The sequence below is a fragment of the Microtus ochrogaster genome, chromosome 7 (assembly GCF_000317375.1).
Source record: "Microtus ochrogaster isolate Prairie Vole_2 chromosome 7, MicOch1.0, whole genome shotgun sequence".
NCBI classification, from domain to species: domain Eukaryota; kingdom Metazoa; phylum Chordata; class Mammalia; order Rodentia; family Cricetidae; genus Microtus; species Microtus ochrogaster.
In genome coordinates, this window is record NC_022014.1 from 27,963,752 (window position 1) to 27,982,345 (window position 18,594).

General features: G+C 49.3%; 1 protein-coding gene across 1 annotated transcript in view; it reads left to right on the forward strand.

Annotated features, from left to right (window-relative positions):
• Nucleotides 1-17,928, forward strand: part of Scimp (SLP adaptor and CSK interacting membrane protein) — a 21,751-nt gene extending 3,823 nt beyond the window's left edge. The window contains exons 2-5 of the mRNA XM_005349651.3: nt 8,538-8,661; nt 11,209-11,272; nt 13,978-14,051; nt 16,429-17,928. Coding sequence (XP_005349708.1) covers nt 8,550-8,661; nt 11,209-11,272; nt 13,978-14,051; nt 16,429-16,625 — 447 coding nt within the window. The 5' untranslated portion in view covers nt 8,538-8,549 and the 3' untranslated portion in view covers nt 16,626-17,928. The remainder of the gene's footprint in view (nt 1-8,537; nt 8,662-11,208; nt 11,273-13,977; nt 14,052-16,428) is intronic.
• The last annotated feature ends 666 nt before the right edge of the window (nt 17,929-18,594 follow it).

Below are 18,594 nucleotides of genomic sequence, written 5' to 3' on the forward strand. Positions count from 1 at the left end.
TTTGGAGCCTGTCCTGGAACTAGCTCTTGTATACCAGGCTGGTCTCCAACTCACAGAGATCCGCCTGCCTCTGCCTCCCAAGTGCTGGGATTAAAGGCGTGTGCCGCCACCACCCGGCTACCGGACTCTTTTTATAGCCCTGTCTTGTCCACACTCAGTTTTAAGTTTCCATTATGTATCCACACAGCCATTTCCAGGATACATGTCATCAAGGTGGTCAGGTGGTAATACAGACTCCTGACCATCATCAATGGCACACTGGCAACTAGACCGGAACCAGGCAGGAGCTGCTCATGCTGGCAGGCTTGGCTATGCCTTTTGAAATCAGCTCCAACCGTTCTCATGCCCTGCCTGCTTCGGAGCCTTCCAAGCCTGGCTAGCAAGTGTGGGGAGCCACTTAGAAGGCACCCCTTTCTTCCTAGTCACGGCTTCTGTAGGGGACACTGGGCTGACTACCCACATATGAACCGAGGCCTCTTCCTGGTTCCCACACCACCGAAACATATGCTCGAGGAAGCATTGGTAGATGCAGAGAGCTCATCAAGGACTGGGTGGGTGACCGCCAGAGGGATGCACCACCAGAGGGGTGTACCACGCATCTGTGAACAACCACAGACTAAATACCGTGCAGCCTGCCTTCGCCACTGCATCCCTCAGCACCTCTACCTGAGGCTTCTCCAGGCTTCGACCAGCAGCTGGCTTCTGCTTGGCTTCCTCCTATCCCGGTTCTCATACTTGTCCTTCTAGGTCCTAGCTCACAGCTGCCCCTTTATAGCCCAGAGGAACCCAACACTCCCCGGTTTCTACCGGCAGCCCAGCTAATGCCCGCGGGTATTCTGTAACCTCCCAGGGAACATGGCTGCCCTTCCTGAAGTGATGGCAATTGTAAAGAGAACTTTGTGGTTTTGCCCTTGATAACGCCTGTGTCTGGTGATGCTCAGAGCTCTTTCGCCTGTGTCATCTCTTGGAAAAGTTTCAGAACCTTAATGGAGACATTAAGGATCTTGTTCCAGAGACAGATGCAGCTGCCCAACAAGTTGGTGCCCAGTAAACTGGTACTCAGCAAGTTGGGAGAAAGAAACCTGCTCCCTGAGTGCCCAGCTCAAGGCCTTTCAGTGTTCACATTTCTGGGAGTGTGCGACTTTCCACGTTGCAAACCATCTTCCTTCCTCCCTCCCTCCCGCTTTCGTTGATCAAGCTGATCTGGCGCTCACAGAGATCCACATGCCTCTGCCTCCCAAGTACTGGGATTAAAGTCATGAGTCACCAGTCTCAGGCATTCCTGATGAAAGATGAAGTATGGTCACTGGCTCCCCAGAAATGCTTTCTGGAAAAGAGCAAGTTGAGGCCAGGATAGCAATTGCCCTTCCTTGCTTTTCTACTGTGCTCAGCTGCCATCCCTCTGTGGAATGTCTTGCTCAATCCTTGCCCATAAAACTGTACATCAGACTCCTTGGGGCTCCTGAAAAATGTCCTAGTAACTTGAGGAGTGCAGAGCCTCCAGGGGGGCAGGCATCTAGAATGTTCATTCCTCAATGCTCACAATGGTCTCTTCTTCCCAACTTACCTCCTACCCCAGTGGTGGATGAGAACGGAAGACAGGGGGGCCGCTAAGGCTGTGCGTTCTAAAGAGGTGGTCAGGGAATACTACTACACAGGACAGGAACTTGAGGCCCTCAGTCAAAACTTTATCTATTACCAAGCATGGATCTGACAGCTCACCACACAAAAGCAAAACTCAGGACAGGACGGGTGAGAAAGAGATCCATTTCATTCACAGAGCAGGGCCCTAGGAGGTGAATGCTGTTGTCCTCAATGCCTCCTCCCAGGGAAGCTGGTGCATGAGAAGAATTTCACATGGGAGGAGAGGAGGAGGTGTAGGGGGCAGTGGGCAGATGGCTACTACTGCTGCGTGGTCTTCGCCATTCAGGGCATGTGGTTCCTTTCCATGATCCTCTGGCCCTAAGATTGCAGCCTCCTACGGCTGGTTCCTATCGGTCTCCAGACAGCTCCATTTTCTGCAAGTTAAACCTTGGAGCAGTTTACTGTGTTACCTAATGGGGAGAAGTGAAAAAATAAGAAGTTTTGCTCATTGTGTAACTCAAGGTCACCATGTGTTCTGGCTCCCTAGAGCTAAATAAAGACCATTCGCAAGTATCCCCCTTTTTATTTATGGTGCTGGAAATCGATCTCTGAACTTTTGCGTACGAGGCACGTCATGCACCGTGGAGCCACATCCTCAGCCCCGGCGGTTATCGGCTTAGTCATTTAGGGGTAGTTTATGTTTAGATGTTAAAGTGTCAGGCTAAGGGAAGAGAAATAGCCTTGCAAAAGAAGAAAGCGGCAGTAACTGCAAAGGGTGCCTCACAAAGGCGTGGCCGCTGTTCACTCCCAGGCTGCATGGCCCCCAGGGATGTCTACCCACAGACACGTACCCTTTAGTCATCCATGCTCCCACAGACATGCGTGAATCACCTGCTATGCCCAGGAACGTCAGTAAAGAGAGGAGCTAGGGCCCTGCTGGCACCGTTGCTTATGCACCAGCACCAGCGAGGGAGACAACGACCAAATGAACACACGGTAGAGACAGGGAAAGTCGCCATCACCGTATGGGTGGGGAAAGAAGTGTTTCGTCCATCCATCATAGACTACTGTGGGTCGGGGGTGCTCTTCCTGAGTTGGGGAGCACTGGGGTTCAGGCAGGAGGGAAGGGAGGCTACAGAAGTAAGTGCTATAGGGAGAGGCAGGGTGAGAAAACTGGGCTGGAAAGTGGTGGAGGACTTTCGCTGCTCACTTGGGAGCACTGTCTCAAAGCCCTGGTCTACCCCAGTACTTTGTTTCCTACCTTGGAGGAAACGGAAGTTTTGGGCTTCCATCCCTGCACTTCATTTTTCTCCTCCCTTCTGGGACCTTCTCTGTCAATAACAGGATGAGGCCCCGTTATAAACAGTACCCACTGGGCCTCAGACCCTTCGCTTCTTGAAATTCAGGGTTTCCCATTCTGGGAGGATACCTTCCCCCTTCATTTCTTATATTTTTGGTTGTGAGCCCAGCCTTTAACGGCTGGGCCATCCCTCCAGGCCCCCCTTCATTTCTTGTAAGAATCCCTCCTCCTAAGTTCTTCCTCATCCACCCCCCACCCCCATCTCCCCCGAACTACAGATTTATAGATTCTATAAATCTCTGAGACCACGGGCTGGATGACTCGGAGCTAGGGAGCAGTGCGCATGCGTTCTGAACACCGGCTCAAGGACGTGTTATGCGGTAGGGAGGAGACACGAAGCAAGGAGGACGGAGAGGCTCCCTGGGTCCACTTTATCCCCTAGGAACTGCTTTTCAACATCCCATTTTACATCAGCTCTGACTGTCCTCCAAGGACGCTAGAGAGCCGCGTCCTCGAAAGGAAAACAGAGGCACCAGGGAGTTAGTTTTTCTTCCTCGATGTGGAGGCAAGTGTGTTTAAATGAAGAGGAAGTAGAAACAAAGTCAGCATGGAGCCTTGCCGGTGCAAGGAAACTTGTGTATTGGTGGTAGCCTTCCAGGGACCAGGACAAGAACGGGGGAGCTATCTGGGTTCAAGGTGTCTTTTCAAGGCCTTTCATCCCATCCAGCTCTTGCTGCCGCCACCTAGGGCAGCTCCAGGGAATAGGCACCCTGCCGACCGCTGAGGCCAGAGAACCTTCTAGATGGCCTGTCGAATATGCTGATACAGATTCTCATACCAGAGCCACAGGTCAGAATTGGAAGTGGAGCAGGTCCAGGAGACCTTATAGTTAAACACATCTTCAAAAGGTCCCAGGCAATCCAAAGTTTCTGAGATGCCCAGACTTAGTGGTCAAAAGTTAAGGCCCTAGAGTCAGACGAACTTGGCTTTGGCTTCTCTTATTTGCTCTGCAGTCTTGCTAAGCTCTCCCGGGCCTTTATTTTCTAACCTGTAAAATGGGATAATGGTGATGAGTACTTAGCATGTGGGGTTATTGTGAGGATTACACGTGTTGCGGCATGTAGAGTAATAAAGCTCATGGAAAGTCAGCACGGTCTCACTATGTAGTCCCGGCTGACCTGGAGCTCAATATGTAGAGCAGGCTGGGCTTGAACTCACAGAGCCCCACTGGCCTCTACCTCCCGAGTGCAAGGATCAAAGGCGTGCACCGCCACACCTGGCTACAGTGGGTGTTCTAAGTGTCCTCATACTGGGGTTCCCTTTATGGGCAGCGAGCTGCAGTGAGACCCTGAAGTCTTGCAAATATTGGAAAATTTTAGCGATGGTTCTGCTTTCGGTTCCGTTATGAAGAGAAGGATTTTGTGGGTTTCATGTCAAGGTGGCAGAGGAAACAGAGTCCACACTCTGGTGTCTGAGCTGGAATCTCAGGTTGCCAGTTCGCAAGTTTTTTAACCTGAGTTCTGCTTCCTCTTCTGTGAAGCGGAAATGTGGTCATCTCTCTGGTCACAGGTTCCACATCGATGGATACAGCCAACAGAGGATTGAAGGTTTTCCAAAACACCAAACGCCTGTGTGTGGAACATGTACACTCTTTACTCCTTGTCATTGTCCCTCAACAACACACTGTAGCGCTGTCTGCAGTGTTCTAACAGTGTTGTGAGTAGCACAGGTGATCTCAAGTGTGAGCCGGTGTGAAATGTGCATGATCTTATACAAAGCCGTCTTCTCTACCCACGTCACACATACTCTGGTTCACATGCGCGTCGTAAGCATCTGTGGATTTGGGTCAGAGTGAGACCAGCATTGGTCCTACTGTTCTGCTCTCCTGGGCTAAGCTCATTCTGGACCCCACTTTGGCTCTGAGAACCCTGCTTTATCCCAAGCACGAGTCCTGCTTTGAGGACCTCTCCTGCCATCATGTGGTAGCCTGAGAGAGAGACCCTGCTGCTCCGTGGCCATCATGACAACACCAGCACCGGGCGACTGACTTCTCACCAAAGATGACAGAATCAGCCCACCGTTTCCCAAACTCTTTTTTGAGCTGTCACAAAGATGGGAAGATATTTCTGAAATGTAGCAATATAAGCCCACGGATCCGATTGAATTCAAGAGGAGTGAGCATGGTGTCATCTGTGTCATAGCCCTTGCCTTCCCCAAAATGCCCACATCCAAATGCCCAGACCCTGATTATGCCAGAGCTCATAGCCAATGGGAATCAAGACGTCTAATTAGCTGACCAAGACGTGGAACTCATCCTGATATAGAGAAAATGTAGATGGAGGCTTTTCTGTCCCGCCTGGTCCAGCAGAGCCACCTTTAAAATAATCGCTCAGAGGTTTAATATTAGTTACAAACCATTCTGCCTATTGCTCAGGCTTATTACTAACTAGCTCTTGCAACTTACATTAACCGGTTTCTATTAATCTATATTTTGCCACCTGACTTCGTGGTGTTACCAGTTCTCTGGTATATCTTGTTGCTCCGGTGGCTCCCTGGCATCTCTCCAGCTCCACCCTTCTTTTCCCTGTATCTCTGCTTGGATTTTCCATCTGACTCTATCCTGCCTGGCTATAGGCCAAAGCAACTTCTTTATTAACCAATGGCAATAACAATATATTCACAGCGTGCAGAGGGGTTATCCCACAGCACGTGGTTATGCCAGAGTTCATAGTAAATGGGAATCAAGGCTTCGAGTGAGGTGTGAAAACCATCCTAAGTCAGAGAATGGAGTCAGTGTAATTTCAAGAGTCCCTGCACAGAGAAGAAAGGCAGCGGAAGAGCTTGGAGGGAGATGTGACAACAGAGAATGATCAGAGCATGGGACAGGGCTGGCTTTGAAGAGAGGAAGACGGTCACCAGCCAAGGACTGTGAGTGGCTTCTAGAAGCCAAAGAGATAAGAAAATGGATTCTCTCCTAGAGCCTCTGAAACCCAAGGCCATAGACAGTCCTTTGGTTTTAGACTGACAAGTGAGATATTCATGAGCTGCTGACCTCCAGAACTGAAAGGTGACTTTTTAAACTTTTATTTTATGTGTATGACTGTTTACCAGCACCTACATGCATGCATCATGTATGTACAGTGCCTGCAGAGACCAGAAGGCACTGGATTTGCTGGAATGGAGTCAGCCATGTGGGTGCTGGAAATGGAACCCAGGCCTCTAGAAGAGCAGCCGGTGCCCTTAACCACTTCTCTCCAGCCAGCATTATACCATCTTTTAAAGATGCATAGTCTCGCCGGGCAGTGGTGGCGCACGCCTTTAATCCCAGCACTCGGGAGGCAGAGGCAGGCGGATCTCTGTGAGTTCGAGACCAGCCTGGTCTACAAGAGCTAGTTCCAGGACAGGCTCCAAAACCACAGAGAAACCCTGTCTCAAAAAACCAAAAAAAAGAAGATGCATAGTCTCCTTCTGCTGCCCAGGCTGGCCCCAGCCTTCTGGGTTCAAGTCATGCCCCTGGCCCAGCCTCCCCAATAGGCTGCCCTTGAGAAGTCTATTGTCCTCTGAGAGTTGTGGCCACAGCCTTGGGCAATCCTATCAGGCAGGCCCAGATCTGTCCTACACTCAGCAATCCTGCAACCTAGAGTCTTATCTACCGCTTGGCCTCTTGCTGTGACCAGAGTAAGATTCGGTTTCTCTCTCTTTCCAGGGCCTGCACCACCCCCACCCCGCCTCTACTACCTCCCACCCCCACCCCCATGCATGTAATCTCCATATATCTCCTCCGCAGAACATTCTCCTGGAAGCACCTTAACTATTGAACTAGCCTGGTGGTCTCAGGTGACATCAGACTGGAAATGCAATGTGATTCTCTTTGGTCTCTCTCAACTTGACAAATTTCTCTGTCCATTGGAAAAACATCTCTCCACAGTCAACAGAGGAGGGGGTGAGAAAGTGTCCCTCCACAGTCCACGGAGGAGGGGGTGAGAAAGTGTCCCTCCACAGTCCACGGAGGAGGGGGTGAGAAGGCGTCCCTCCACAGTCCACGGAGGAGGGGGGTGAGAAAGTGTCCCTCCACAGTCCACGGAGGAGGGGGTGAGAAGGCGTCCCTCCACAGTCCACGGAGGAGGGGGGTGACTGCAGAGCATTATCCGTGGTGGGCACTGAACATCCGCTCTGGGGAATTGCTGCTACCACATCACAGCTAGCAGTTCTCCTTCTAAAGCAGGGTGTGTGAACTCCATTGGCCATTCCATGGTGACTCGAGACATTATTATCACCAGATGGAAGCCCTGTGACACACAGAGAGCATTCTGGAGGTTCTGGGTGACCTTGGGAAGTCCCTTCACCTTGGTCTTTGCACCCATCTGGAGATCAGGGTGAGGGCTGAGGATGAAGGGAGAGGTGGGAATGCATTTCCCAGACTTTCAGGGCCCTGGACACACTAGAAACATGGATGGCAAATTCAGTTTCATTTCTAAGAAGAAAGGAAAACTTTAGCCCCTGAGCTGCTCTGAAATGGTCCATGGTTTCACTTCCTGGAAACATCATTCTCCCTCTGTCTTTCCCAAGAGTCTAGTAAAAATGCAATTTATTTAATTTTGAGACTTAAACAATGGTTTTCAATGGAAACACACTACATGGTGATTTCTCTCTCTCTCTCTCTTCTACCTCCATTTTATCAGAGTGGATACAAATAGTTCAAAAGTCAGGGAGCATAGAGAGTTGACAGTGAGAATGGTGGCCCCTGGCCACCTTCTCTCCTTTTACCCAGTCTCCAACACAACAGTGTTCAACCCTCGTCTCCCATATCAGTCTCTGTCACTCTAAGTGCAGCTATGTGCGACTTTTGGAGAAACTTAATGAGAGAAAGACAAGAAAGAACGGAAGGAAGGAGGGAAGGAAAGAAAGAAAGAAAGAAAGAAAGAAAGAAAGAAAGAAAGAAAGAAAGAAAGAAAAGAAGTTCCATTATCCCGGGGGTTGGAGAAATAGCTGAGCTGTTAAAAGCACCAGCCACTCTTCCTGGGGTTCAGGGTTTGAACATGGCAGCTCACTGTCCAAAACTCCAATTCCAGAGGATCTGACACTCTTCTCTGGCTCCATGGACACCAGGAACACATGTGGTACACAGATATACATATAACCAAAACACTCCTACATACCAAATAATTAAAAAAAAAAAAAAAAAAAAAAAAACCTCTCACCACTTCTGAATTCTGTGTCATGGTAACCGAGGCCCAGCATGAGTTCCAGTGGAGCAAACCACATTCAAGTCATAGCACCCATCAGGCTGTTTTCCCCAAGCCCATCCTCACAACAAAAAAGTGTCTCCTGTCTTTGTGGCATAAAGAGCTGCAGCTGGGGACTGCTGGCAGGGGTACATTTCCCCTCTGCTGTGTCTCGTGCCCTCTGTTTCTGGAGTGATTTACAGCTAAACATCAAACTCCCATGAAGTAATTGGCACCATCAGTCCCCTGTGACAGGTGGTACTGTCACAACTCAGAAGATGAGTGGCTGGCCTGCCGCCTACTAAGGCGTTGTCTGTAAGGTTTGACTATCTGGTTCCTCAGCAGATGTGTCAGGAAGCACGGAGGGTGACAGCGCCCCCTGCAGGCTTTCCACTCAAGCCTCATGCCTCCGTCTCTGTTCTCCTTAGGCTTCCGCAGCAATGAGTTGGTGGAGGGACAATTTCTGGATCCTCTTGGCTGTGGCCATTATCGTTGTCTCCTTGGTCCTGGGTCTTATCCTGTACTTTGTCTGCAGGAGGCAGTTTAGACAAGGTAACGACGGCCATCTTCCCTGGGCAGGTGGAGGTGGGGCAGGTGATGTCAGTAAAGCGGAGCTCGGATCCTCCTGGGCGTGCGAGGGCTAAGCTTAGACAGAGCATCACGCACTTTGGTTGTGGTTTCTAGCCACACCACTGACCTCTGTCCTGGGCCTCAGTTTCTCATCTGTGTAGTGAAGGGGGGGTGGGTAGATTTATCTCCAAAGACCTTGTCAGAGGATTTGGGTAATAGCAGAGGCAGAGGCAGACAGAGTCTGTCTCCAGGCGCTGGGGCTGGAACCCTGCTTCTGCCTAGCCCTGATGTCATCTTTTCTGTGGGGCTCAGAAGGGAACAAACAGAAGTCTGTAGAAAGTCAACCTTCTCGAGCATGCGTTAAGACACAGATGCAAAGGCCGGGGGGTGGTGGCACATGCCTTTAATCCCAGCACTCGGGAGGCAGAGGCAGGCGGATCTCTAGGAGTTCGAGGCCAGCCTGGTCTACAAGAGGTAGTTCCGGGACGGGTACCAAAGCTACAGAGAAACTCTGTCTCGAAAAACCAAAAAAAAAAAAAAAAAAAAAAAGACGCAGATGCAATCTGTGATGAACGTGTTTTGCCACCACGACTGCCTTCTCTCTCTAAGAGCTGTTTTCTGCTCATATCTCCAACTTGACCAGAAGTTTTTGGCCTCCTCAGACAAAGTGACTGCTTGGATATTAACAGTGACTTTAGATTATCTGTAAGTGGGTTTTCCAGTTTGCTGTTTATCTCCTGAAACATGAACCCCAGTCAGTGGCATGGTCCCTTGAGATCCTAGTCCTTTAAAAGAAAAGTAAAATGTGGGCTAAGCCAGGAGCGTGCCCAGGGATGGTATACAGTGCACAGGGTGCCCTGGTGCACACTTCTCTCTAAGTGATCAGGGCCCTGTCCTTCAGGCAGCTGCTTAAGGACGCAAGGCTGCATAGAAGCGGTCTTTTTGGTTTGGTTTCCAACCTCTTTTTTAGAGCTGAGAAGAAGCCCAGAAGGAGGCCGAGCCTTTACGGAGGTTTTCCAGGTGTTGGTGGCAGAACTGGTATCAGATCTCAAGTGTCCTGGGTTCCCAATTTGATCTTTTCTCACTACCCATTAAGTAATGATTTTTTTAATAAAAACGGGGTGTATTTACTTTGAACTGCATTACTTTATACAACTAATATAATTTTTAAGGAGGGTGTTTGAGGCTCATACAACTCTGCTATCCATTGCCTTTTAATTATTTTTTTGTTTGCTTTGTTTTTTGAGACAGAATCTCATATGGTCCAGGCTGTGCTTGAACCCCTGATCCTCCTGCCTCTGCCTCTCAAGTGCTGAGATTACAGATGTGTGCAATTATGCCCTGTGTATCCATTTTATTCTTTTAGGCCAGTGAGGCGGCTCAGCAGGTAAAGTCAATTTCCACTAAGCCAAAAATCTGAGTTTGATCCCCAGGACTCCTGCTGAAAAGAAAGAACTGAGTCCCCCGAGTTGCCCTCTGACCTCCACACATGTGATATGAACATGTGTATGCACACACATAAATAAATAATGAGCTAAAAAATGCTAAACCTTTCATTCTCAGATATGAACAAAAACATGACCCTTGACAAAACCCTTATTTTCCCACTTTTATCTGGACTGATCTCTGTTAACATTAGGTTATGGCAAATAATAACATACACACTGCTTCAGCACGGGTTCTCTGGGGGAATATAACTTGTAGAATGAATCTCTCTATGTCTATAGAGAGAAAGGGGATTTAGTAGAATGGCTTACAGTGGTTCAGCTAGTTCAACAATGGCTGATGATGAACAGAAAGTCCAAGAGTCCAGTAGCTGTTCAGTCCACAAGGCTGGATGTCTCAGCTGGTCTCAGTACGTGCTGGGATCCTGAGGAAGCGGGAGCTAATGTCAGTGAAGGAATGGATTTGCCAGCGAAAGCAAGAGCAAGCAGACAGAGAGCAAGGCTTCCTTCTTCCATGTCCTTTATGTAGGCTGCCAGCGGAAGGTGTGACCCAGAGTAGAGATGGGTCGTTCTACCTCAAAGAGATGAGTTAGAAGTGGGTCTTCCTACTCCACATGATCTCATTAAACAAAAATCCCTCACAGTCATATTGGGCATTTTAGCTAATCCCAGATGTAGTCAAGTTGATTAATAATAATAATAATAATAATAATAATAATAATACCATAATAGCCATTCACACACCCAGCACATCACGGCCAAACTATTCTTCCCTTCCTTAGTTCATTTCCTCCCAACCACTCCTGCCTATTCACAACCTACCTAGTGCCAATCAAGCCATGAAGCAATGCAGAAACAGCCCGTGTGGCCGTTGCCAGCCCTGGGTCACCACCCAGGCTCTGTGGCTTTATGGCCAGGGTCCAGATGCCAGCTCCATCACTTCAAAGCTAGAAGTTCTAAGTCTGTTACATCTTGGCAGGTCCCTTCCACACATCCTGGATCTGCTGGTTTTCCAAGGCCTTCAGAATGCTGAGGTCACAGCCTTCACTGATGTGCCCTGAGTGAATATGGTTTCCCCCCTTAGGCAAGAAATGGTCAATTGCCAAGCCCTGGAAACCTGATGGGAGAGACGAAGAGAAGATGTACGAGTAAGTGGGGGAGATTCCTGCTGTTCAGCTTTGGGAGCCGTCTGCTCACTGCCACCAGGGCCCTTCCACTATTGCTCTGGTGTGTCCTGTGGAGCTGGTGAGACGGGTTCTCCATCTGCGGCAGGAGGGAGGTCCGGGGCACTGTGGGTGCAGCGCCCCTCTGGCATTCGCTGCAGGAGACTCCCTGAGAGCAGCTATCTTGGCAGACGTTGCTGCTAGGCTTTGGGTTGCAGGCTCAGGAATACTTCTTTTCCTCACGCAGATTGCAAGTGTGATCCTCTGACAAAGTGGTCTGCAAGCACAGCACTCGCTTCCCCCTTTAAAGATTTATTTTTATGAGTATGTATGTCTATGTATGACATGTATGTCTATGCACCATGTGTGTGCCTGATGCCCAAAAAGGATGGCATCTGGAGTGATGGACAGCTGTAAGCCACCACGTGGGTGCTGGGAACAGAATCCTCCAGCTCCAAGCACCAGCTTTACTTCTTCTTGTGATGTGTTTGGGACTCTTTTAGTGTTGTTTGTGATGAAGTTAGGAGCAAGGATGCACGAGAGGGACTCATGGGACCCAGACGTTGTCTCACTCACACAGTATTTTGTTTGTTTGAGACAGGATTCCACTATGTATCTCTGGCTAACCTGGAACTCAGTAAATAGACCAGGCTGGCCTCAAACTCACAGAGATCCATCTTCCTCAGCCTCCTGAGCGCTGGGATCAAAGGTATGCACCACCACGCCCAGCACAGCTACGGTTTAATATAGTCAAAAATAGATAAACTCAGCAGAAGAAAAAAGCCAAATAAGATAGACTCTAGAAGGAACCAGACACAAGCCTCCAGCTGTCCTTCCCTGCTAGTCCTGAGGACAGATCTCAGCAGCTGTGTATGTAAATATGTGTGCCAACTCATGTGAAACATCACAGACCTGGGCTGCTCATCATAGACCCGAGCTGCTCATCACAGACCTGGGCTTCTCATCATAGACCCGGGCTGCTCATCACAGACCAGGGCAGCTCATCACAGACCTGGGCTGCTCAGCTGAGCCTTGGTACACAGGGATCATGATAGACAGCCCATGACTGACTTAAGCTATGCAGTCTCCAGCCCCTCCTGGAGTCAAGGGTCCAGACAAACAGAAGCAGGCATCCCCCATAAATGATGAGCATAACCATCAGAAGTAGCCAAAGTTCCAGGTGCATAAACACGGTGGTTGTCAAAGCTGAGAGGTGATCACCCAGGACTCAGTCAATGGCTGACCTTTGCCTGCGCAAAAGAAATATATATATATATATATGTATATATATATATATATATATGTATTCTAAAATGTATTTTATTGGGGTTTGAAGAGACCAACAAATAGAACCAACCTCTCCTTGCCCAGACTGAGTCCACTGATGAGTAAGTCCATCATGTATCACACAGCCAGATGGCCAGTGCCTTGCTGGTGCAGTGGAAACATCCCACAGAAGTGTGGTATTGCTACAGGAAAATGTTTCCAGGAAGCACACCGCTCAACAACTTCCCATGAACTGAGCAGACACAGGTAACAGTGCCCAGCTCAAGAGTGGATTGCGTTAACACCATGGACACTTATTTTCAGTCATGGTGGCCCAAATTCCTACTAGCCAGAAGGAATCAGCAAGGTGTTTGTTGTTGTTTGTTTGTTTTGTGCTTGACATGAACAGAACAGCACACAGAGTTTTGCGTCTTTTGCTCATTTTTTTTTAGTTCTGGGGGGGTCAGTTCAGTCCCAGGGCCTCTCATAGAGTGACCCAGGCTCCACTATTGAGCTGCAACCCCAGGTCAATGCTGTTGTGGTCAGACTCAGTGGATGTAGCTGTAGGTTGTTCGCTCTGCCTGCTGTAGAGAAGCCCACTGTAGGAGGAGGCTATGGTCAGTCTGTCCCGTCTCCCGTGGGTGGGCACTGGGATAGTGAGTGGTGTGTAACAAATGCCTGAGGCAATCAGCTCAGAAAGAGAAGAGGTTTCTCTTGGCTCACATTCTCCGATTTCTAGTCCAGGATTGGTTAGCCCTGGCCTGTGGTTGCTTTGGGCCTGCGGTGAGGCAGTGCATCAAGGAGGGAGTGCACCATTGAATAAAACCTCTCATCTCATAGCCAGGGACAAGAGGAGGGGTGAAGAGAGGTGGAAGGGACTTGGGGAACCACAGCCACCTTTGAACACATGCTTCCAGTCACTTGAAAACTTCCCACGAAGCCCCAACTCCTAAATTTTTTTACCCCTTTCCAAGAGTGCGGAGCTGGGCCTTTGGGGGCCATTTAGCATCTGTAACAGCAGTGCTGTTGTGAACGGCTCTGCTCAGAACATTCTGGACACATACATGGTAAATTCGCAGTAGCGCTGCTGGTCACGGGGTTGATACTTAACATCAGGAGGAAGTCCATCTGTCTTGCAAACTGAAATACAGCTGATGTGTGGTGGTCACACAGGAGGATGCAGGCTGTGCTCTAAGGATGATCCCCGCCCACCCTTGGGCTGGAGGAAATTATTTCTTTGGGGTGACAGAAACGGAATACAGAATCTAGAAAGCGGAGGAAATGCTTCCAATGTGTAGGAATCGAGATCTGAATCTTCAACCCATTCATTGGCCTTGATACCTTACAAAGCAGCTGGCAGTAGGCTTGATTCAGACCAACCACTGACTCCCTCCCTCTCTCTCTCTCCCTCTCTCCCTCTCTAGGAATGTTCTTAATCCATCACCAGGGCAGTTACCTGCTCTGCCACCCAGGGGTTCGCCTTTTCTAGAAGACCCTGGTAAGTACACTTTACTGATAAGAGCTTCACTCTGGGAAGGATAATGAACATATGGAGCTCCTTGTCTAGCTTCCTAACGAGATACTACAGGCTGGGCGGCTTCAACAGTGGGGCAACTATTTTCTCACGGTTGTGGAACCTGGGACTTTGAGATAAAGGCCTTAACTACTTGGGTATCTAGGGAGGGTTCTTCCCTTTGCAGACTGTGGCTTTTGTTTTTAACTTTAGTGTGTGTGTGTGTGTGTGTGTGTACAGCTGTAAAGAATGAATGATATGCATGTGACAGTCAGGGGACAACCCTCAGCTGTGGTTCCTGGGCACCACACACCACACACCACACTGCAGTCAGGCAGTGGTGACCAAACCTTTAGTTCCAGCACTCGGGAGGCAGAGACAGAGGGATCTCTGTGAGTTCGAGGTCAACCTGGTCTACAGAAAGAGTTCTGAGCCAGCCAGGGCTACACAGGGAAACCGTGTCACAAAAGACCAAATCTTTCATTGACTGGAACTCACCAAGCAGATGAGGTGGGCAGGCCCATGAGTCCCAGGGATCTGTCCTAACCTGGGATTACAGCTGTGCACCTCCCTGACCACCACACAGTTGTGCGCCACCCTGACCACCACACATATAGACAGAGAGACAGACAGACAGACAGCCATGGGTTCTGAGGATCAACCTTGGGTCCTCATGCTTGCAAGGCAAGTACTTTGCAGACTGAACTGTCTCCCCAGTCCCTTTTAGCATTTCGTTTTGTTTTTTGATGCAGGGTCTCACGTAGCCCAGGCTGACCTTAAACTCCCCTAGCAGCCAAGGAAACCTTGAACTCCTCCTTCTGCCTTTATTTCCCAAGTGTTATGATTACAGGTGAGCCGGCAGTGATGGTGCATGCCTTTAATCCCAGCACTCAGGAAGTAGAGGCAGCTGGATCTCTGTGAGTTTGAGGCCAGCCTAGTCTACAAGAGCTAGTTCCAAGACAGAGAACAAAGCTACAGAGAAACCCTGTCTTAGAAAAAAATTAATAAAAAATAAATAAATAAAATGATTACAGGTGAGCCCCACCATTCCTGAATGTTTCCTGGTTCCCTTGACTGGCTCCCTGCTAGACATGACCTCATTTAAATCCTCATAGTTCTATGAAACTGAAGGCTATCATTGATCCTTGGACAGAGGACAATACTGAGACCCAGAGAAGTTAAGTGACTTACCCATGATCACCAAACTAACTGACCTCTGGAGTCTAAACATGAACTCATTTTATAGAAAATGGAACGGCAATGGTTTTTCAGTGTCCTTGGAGGAAGATAAGATTATTGTGCAGGCAAATCTGATTCTCATTATAGGTGCAGCTAGGCTATTCGTCAGTGTGTTAATCCATTTTCTGTTACTGCGACAAAATACTCCAGGCTAGGTAGCTTTCCTAAAGAGAGGCTTATTTTGTTGGCAGTGTGGGTGGAAGTGTCTACACAGCATGGCACTGGAAAGCTACATCACATGACAAACATGGCATCATGGCCGTGGCCCATGTGACACCGGGAAGTCACGTGGTAGGACAGAGTAGAGAGCAAAGAGAAGGACCCATACCGCGTCTAACTGGACTCTATCTCTTAAAACAAAAACCAAAAAAATTCCTTATTTTAGTTTTGTGTTCATATGTGTTTGAGTGTCTGCCCACATGTGCACCGTGTCCAGAGTCCAGAAGAGGGCACAGGGTCTCCTGGGGCTGGAGTTAGGGGTGGATGTGAGCCACCTGATATAGTTGCTGGGAACTGAACTCAGAACCTCTGCAAAGCAGTAGGAACTGTTAAGGCTGAGCTCGCCCTCACACACACACCACATTTGTGACCGAGTCCCCAACGCACAAGCCTCAGGAGAATCATCCTCAAGCCACAGATGAAAGTGGCAAGCCTTCTCGTTCCTGCGGTGGACTCATTCTGCAGTGATTCTATCTTTGAAAACAACCCACACACACATACACACCCCATTTCCTTCCTTCTTAGGGGGCGGATTTGCATGTAAGCAATGGCAGAGGGTTCTGGGGAGCAGCCTAGGGTGTGGGGAGGGATGCAGCAACAAGCTCATCAGATCCTTGTGATGTGGACACAGCTGAGGTCACCTAGCAACAGGCTGTGGTATGTTTCCTAAGTGTTTGCATCATAGCTCCCTGGATGTGAGGCTCTGAAAGCAGAGAGGTGGGAGGCAGGAGAGCCGCCCAGCATTTGCCAGTCATGCACTTGGGCGATCCTGAGATGTGTGTCATGTCTGTGACTGGTTTCCATTTGTGAAATGGGGAACTGGCCTTCCAGGAAGGGGGAAGGTCTGTAACAGGCTCAAAGCTCAGAGGACTTGCATTGTAATGACCCTGTTTCTGCGCTTTAGCCCCACAGGAAGTGCCAAGTCAGCCACTAGCTTGGTACTCATCAGTGAGGAAAGTTAGAAACAAGAAGGTCTTTTCCATCTCGGGCTCCGAAAACGACTACGACGATGTTGAGATCCCAGCAGGGGCCGAAAACCAGCAACCTAAAACAACCAAGCCTTCTTGGCAAGCTGAAAAGGGCTTACATAGCTCATTTTAGAATAATCTAGAATGGCTGGACTGTAACACAGGCACTTCCCAACCCCCAGAGGAAGCCACCTACGTAGGAGCTACAGCAGAGGACAGGACAGTTTGACGTTCCCGACGCTCCACGCGCCCTGATGCTCCAGATGATGTTCCTGGTGTTTCTGATACTCCAGAAGCTCTGGCCTGAGACTCAGAGGTCTAGCCCTTGCACATCTCTGGAGGCTATTTCCTTAGTGTGGGCCACTGGGCCTGTGAGCATTGACTCATTTTTCCACATCCCCTTTTGTTCCTTTGGTAAATGTGGGTCTGAGGGATCTTAAGACTTGGTATTTGAGTGAGTGGAACCTCCCAACTACCCTCCCTATCTAGACCATGGCTTGGATGTCTGCCTCCCTCCTTGCAGGCCTTACCTACTCCTGCACCTCTTAGAGGCTGTGGCTTGTCATTATAACTGAGGGTTCTTGGGGTACACAGGTCACCACACCCTGAGAGTCTGGAAGGAAAGGAAGTGTGTTTTGTTCTTGTGAAGCCACCCCACCCACTCGCACTCCAACCCCCAGTACCTTCACAGAATGTGGACCAAACTCATCAAAGAGAATCGAGTTCTTACAGAAGCTTATTTCATGTGTTTCTGGACAGTATTTTTAACAGTCAACAAAGGACACAGGGGCCTTCTGACTTCTGCCTTCAGCTCTACTGGCGGCGCCAGGAAAAGAAGGCTTCCCCAAAGTCTTCAGACTGCACCAGCCGGAAGCAGCTTATTCAAGATGAGAGTTCGGGGCTTAGCACCCTTTCTGTAACTTACTACACCTCTTAGTCTATACTGCTGTCCCTTCCATCCCTATCTTTCCTGGGTGTTATCTCTCACCTTCCTCCAAGCGTTCCCGAGTGACGAGTGACGTCACCACCATCCGCAGGACTCAGAGCCTCCTCCTCTGCCCTAAGGACTTCCCACTGCAGTCCCCAGCTGAGCACCCTCTACAGTTCCAGGCTGCATAGCCTGCAGCTACGTCCGTCTGATTATCCCACAGGACCCTCAAGTCCAGCACATCCCATGGAGACGTACTCCCAGGCCCAGGCTTCTTGTGCTGGGTTACTTTCCCCATGGCTGAGGGCAGAAATCAGCATCTTTTCTCACATCCTTTATTGCCAGCGCTCCCCACTTCCTGTGGACTACCCTGTCCCATCACCACTCTGAGGTTAGCCATGGCCAGCACTTCCCAAAGAGAACTTTAAGAGCCTCTGTTCAGTACCCTGCCTCTGGTGTCTCACACTCCAAAACCCTGTTTGGCAGCTGGTGGTTTTCTTAAGTAAACTTTCCCTCTTAAACTCCTTACAAGATTCATCAGGATTTTGTTATCTTTTTGCTCACCACCTCCTTACAACCTCCACCCAGCCCACCCTCCTTCATTTGAAAATACTTTTGCTAGCTGGGCGGTGGTGGCACACGCCTTTAATCCCAGCACTCGGGAGGCAGAGTCAGGTGGATCTCTGTGAGTTCGAGGCCAGCCTGGTCTACAGAGTGAGTTACACAGAGAAACCCTGTCTTGAAAAACCAAAAAAAAAAAAAGAAAGAAAGAAAGAAAGAAAGAAAGAAAGAAAGAAAGAGAAAAAGAAAATACCTTTGCTATGGGCTCTCTTGCACCTGCTCTACGTGATATTCTTCCCCACCTTTGCTTCTTAGGTACCACTCCATCCTCACCACGCAACATGTGGGTACTGTGCCATCCTTCTCACTGTCCCGGATGTAGTGGTGGCCTTCATAGGTGTTTTCCGTCAAAACTCTAGCATCTGTAACATCTAGCGGTCTGCTCAGGGGTCTTGCATTTCCCTTGGACCAAAGGTGACGTCAGAGAAGGGTGGGCTTTCTCTCCATTGTTTTCCTTGTTCCTAGCACGCCGCAGATGGTCAATGAGTATGTCCAACGATCAACTGGATGAATTAACTCCCGCAGGATTCCATAACTCCTTGGCCCTAGGCGA